Here is a 4293-nt window from a genome sequence, read left to right as displayed (position 1 = left end):
ATTGGATGGATGGATGGATGGATGGATGGATGGATGGATGGATGGATGGATGGATGATGTGATAACAAAATTAAACATGTTCAGTAGTAACTGTTTGATGCAAAAGTTAACCAGTGTAAAAAAATAAAAACATAAACGTGTTTAAGCAAAAACATTTTGACACACCTTTAAATTACCATCAATTAGTTAATATGCCTGAACAATAAAGAAGCTCAGTTTTTTTAATTTTTTTTAATTTTATATGTAAATATGTCAAATGTATAAATGTTTAGTCATCCACCCAGGTGAGCTAGAGGAGTTAAGTGGGGGGGAGAGGAGGGGGGAGATATCAGGAAATATCTATATTAAAAAAAACATCCGGACGGATGAACCTCTGCCTGCTAGAGCTGATTATTTATTTTCTACTATTTATGTAGGACTTTTGTTATACTTTAGTGTTTTATTTGAGCCAAAGCACTGAGAAACAGAGTAAATGATGAAGATGAGAGGGGAGAGAAAAGCACAAGTTAAGAGGAGCTGCACCTTGGATAAGATGATCACCTTTAGAAACAGCAGCAGGTCTGTTTGCTGCTTGAACAGGATTTTCCCAGAGAGAGTTTGACGCAGGGTGTCAGATGTTTTATTCTTGTATAACTGGCAGTAGTCAGGGAGGTAAATCTTTCACTGCAAACACCGCGGTACATCCAAACACCTTTTTGCCGCGCGTGTTTACGCGTTGAACACACTTCACCACCATCTCATAAGATTTTCAATGGTAAGTGGTAAATGGACTGTACTTATGTAGCATCTTTCCGTCTTATCAAGATTCTCAAGCTCTTTACAACACAATCTGTGTCCTCATTTACCTCCACACATGCATTCATACCTTTACAATGATTTGTTTAATTAGCTTTGTAAAGAGACTAATCAGTGCTTTTAGATCACATTCATACACCGATGCGACACATCGGAGGCAACGAGGGGTTCAGTGTCTTGCCCAGGGACACTGCTGGTGGATTCGAACCCCCAACTCTTGCACTGGAGGACGGCTGCTCTAACCGCTCAGACCCAGCCGCCAAACTCAAAGCCAAACTTCATCAGAGATTCTTTCTTGTAATTTTGTGAAACACCTAAAAAACCTGTTAGTTCCATAAACATGTACATGTGTTTTATTTCCCTGTTCTACAAAAGCAAAAGTTTGTGTGCCTTCAAATAAATACCATTCAAGTACATTGTGCATGTACCAAGTTGACAAATTCTTAAAATGACTAAAAAAAATGTTCCCCAATTCCATCCATCCATCCATTTTCTTTACCCGTTTATTCCATTTTGGGTCACGGGGGTCGCTGGTGCCCATGTCCAGCAGTCACTGTGCGAGGGGCGGGGTACACCCTGGACAGGTCGCAAGTCCATCACAGGGCCACATAGAGACAAACGAGACAAACAATCATTCACTCTCTCACTCACACCTAGGGACAATTTAGAGTTACCAATCAGCCTAACATGCATGTTTTTGGACTGTGGGAGGAAACCGGAGTACCCGGAGAAAACCCACGCATGCACGGAGAGAACATGCAAACTCCACCCAGAAAGGCCCCTGGACCGGGGTTTGAACCAAGGACCTGCTCGCTGAGAGGCAGCAGCTCTACCAGTTGCGCCACCGTGCTGCGTTCCCCAATTCTGAAACATCAAAATTTATACTGGTCCATGCAAAGATGTCAGACAATGTTCAACTACAAGAATAATAACAGGATCATTTGTCTTGTCCTGTGAAAGAAGCTGTCAATCAAATCTCAGTGAAAACTGCCCCGGGGGGAGTCTGAGAGGTGGTTCAGTCAAACTCAATAAGAATGTATAATCACGTCAGTGATCTGCTTTAAGTAAAACAACGCATCGTTAAAGATCAAGCCAAAGTCGTGTCTTCTGAACAGAAGTAGTTTGTGTCTGCTGTCATGTTTTAAGTGTCTTGCATATCAGCCATAAATGTATTCTTTATTGTGCTCTTCAGGTTCCGACAGATTTTCATGACCGTGTTTGTGTTTTAGTGACGGGGTGTTGTCAGAATTCACATTTTACTGACATTAAAACATTGAGGATTAGCTGTTGAGCAACTTATTGAAATACACATCAAAGCACGAGTCTTTTCAAGTCGTCTTTTATAACAAGTAACACTTCCTGTTGTAGTATTAGTACCTTTAGGCTCCACAGAACCACCAATCTTGTGACTTTGTACCGTTTTCCTTCCAAACCAGCTCCAATCAGCGGCGGCGCTGCTGTAATTGCCATTCTTGCCGCTTCATTTGTGAGCCTCATACCAAGCCGACTGCGGATTTGGGAAAGAGTGGGTGCGGCAGAATGAAAGCGCAATCACAACTAATCAGAGCTTGTCTTGTTTCCTGCCCACAGCGCCCAACACTGCACCCTATGGGAGCCCAGGGAGCGCACACATCTCGCTGGCCTGCCGGTACCTGGTCCTGGCTCTCTCCTCCTTCATCAGCGTGTACTAGCAGAGGCCAGCGCGGACACAATGACTGTGGAGAGCATTTATGAAACCTTTTTTTGACATTGCTGATGGCTGAAATCTGATCGTGGTACGTTTGTTGAAAAGCTGAAGTAGGAAAATAATCAACTACACTTCGTGTGTGGGAAATTTATTTTTTTTTTCTTTGCTTTTTTTTTTTTGTTGAGATTTATGTCATGTAAAAAGCTATGATTATGTTTTTTTTATTATTATTTCATCTCCTATTATTTTATTTTATTTTCTCTGATGGACTGACCACTTTGTGAATTAGTGCTCACTTTTATTTTCCACCTCCAATCATATCAACAGGCCCTGAATTTCCCAGCTGAGGGTTGTTCTTTTTGTTTGTTTGTTTGTTTGTTTGTTTGTTTTTGTTATGCATCTTTTTTCCCTGTGAGGTGATGGCACAATCTTTGTCATCAGTTTTTGTACATGGCTAAAAAGAAGCAATTGTGCCAAGTCTCCGAGTACAAAAATGTCCATATCAGTGTTGTATTGAATGTATTATGGGCTGTTGAACAAAAGAAATACATTTAGATTCCTAACAATAATTTTTTTATTATGAAATATGATGAAAAATACAGAAGATAAGTGAAAGAACAAAGAAGGCAGGGTTTTCCAGCACTTATATTGTCACGACGATTTAGTAGATGAATGAACAGTGTTGTATCTGAAAATGGCTCCTTCATTTTCCACGCCTGCCTAACCCTTACGATGAGGCAGCCATCAAACGTAGCAAAATATACCTTCTTGTGTCTATATTTTTAAATAGCGTAGGCTTTCGTTTGAAAGTGGGACCAGCTTTTCTCATTCCATCAGGAACATTAACATGTGACTGTTGTACAAAATGAACGGAGGCCCTTTTTATTTATGATTTTCTTTAGAACAAATCCAACGGTATAGTCTATCATTTCTTTGAGTCTATGTATGTGAATGTCTAAACAAATGATTGCAGTTAAGAACAAGAAGAGCCCAAGTTAAACTGTTTGGCACTTGCAGTTCTTCGAAACGAATCGCCCTTTGTAGACGTCAGAGCAAAATGCTTGTCTCTGAATTTGGAGAGTACCTACTAGGGGCGCACCGATTGCAGTTTTCTGGCTGATCACCGATTTCTAAAAAGTCTGACCTGCCGATTCCGATTTTGTTTTATAATTGACACTGTCAGGTGTTATAAGGTCACAATGCACCTTCAATTTTCCAATATTATTGTATTGAAAAACAGACCCTTGAACAATATCCTAGAAACAATACAAACTTGTTTTAACTGGCCATGAGGCAGTGCTCTGAAATATACATGAAGTTTAGACAATTGTTGTTAAAACTGCAAAAAAAAATAAAAATCTGTAAAATTGTTTTTTCATGTACAGGTAAGTATCTACGATCTCCCAAAATTAAGGAAATCAGACTGCCGATTTATCGGTGCACCCCTAGCACCAACTGATTCTGGCTGGCTAAAAGCCTACCAGTACACCCATCAGGGCTGGGCTACACTAACCAGAATCCCTTTCTTGTCATTTGTATGAGAAGGGTTTAAGTTTAGCACTCGTGTAATTATCGACCGATAGAGTCCGATCAGGAGGTATTTTCTTTTGGAGCAACTGCAACATTTTGTTGGCTGTAATCAACCATATCAAGGCTCAAACCCAGAGTTTCCTCTATAGCTGGGACCATCAGGGCAGCATATTCACCTCCCTATACCCTTGATTCATGGTGTAAACAGAGATACTGTCCTGTAATGCCTTAATAGTACCATAAACATGAAATTCCCTCTTTAAAGGACACTTCCAGTAGCT

General features: G+C 40.4%; 1 protein-coding gene across 1 annotated transcript in view; it reads left to right on the top strand.

The window, feature by feature from the left end:
• Positions 1 to 2589, top strand: part of negr1 (neuronal growth regulator 1) — a gene marked incomplete at its 5' end in the record, with an annotated part of 130710 nt that extends 128121 nt beyond the window's left edge. The window contains 1 exon segment of the mRNA XM_037698058.1: positions 2386 to 2589. Within this exon segment, the coding sequence (XP_037553986.1) occupies positions 2386 to 2486 (101 nt within the window).
• Between the last annotated feature and the right edge of the window lie 1704 nt (positions 2590 to 4293).

This window comes from Nematolebias whitei, chromosome 3, assembly GCF_014905685.2.
Source record: "Nematolebias whitei isolate Nwh7 chromosome 3, NemWhi1, whole genome shotgun sequence".
In the NCBI taxonomy this organism is placed as follows: domain Eukaryota; kingdom Metazoa; phylum Chordata; class Actinopteri; order Cyprinodontiformes; family Rivulidae; genus Nematolebias; species Nematolebias whitei.
Note: the sequence above shows the minus strand (reverse complement) of the source record. Positions and strands in the feature narration are given on the sequence as shown.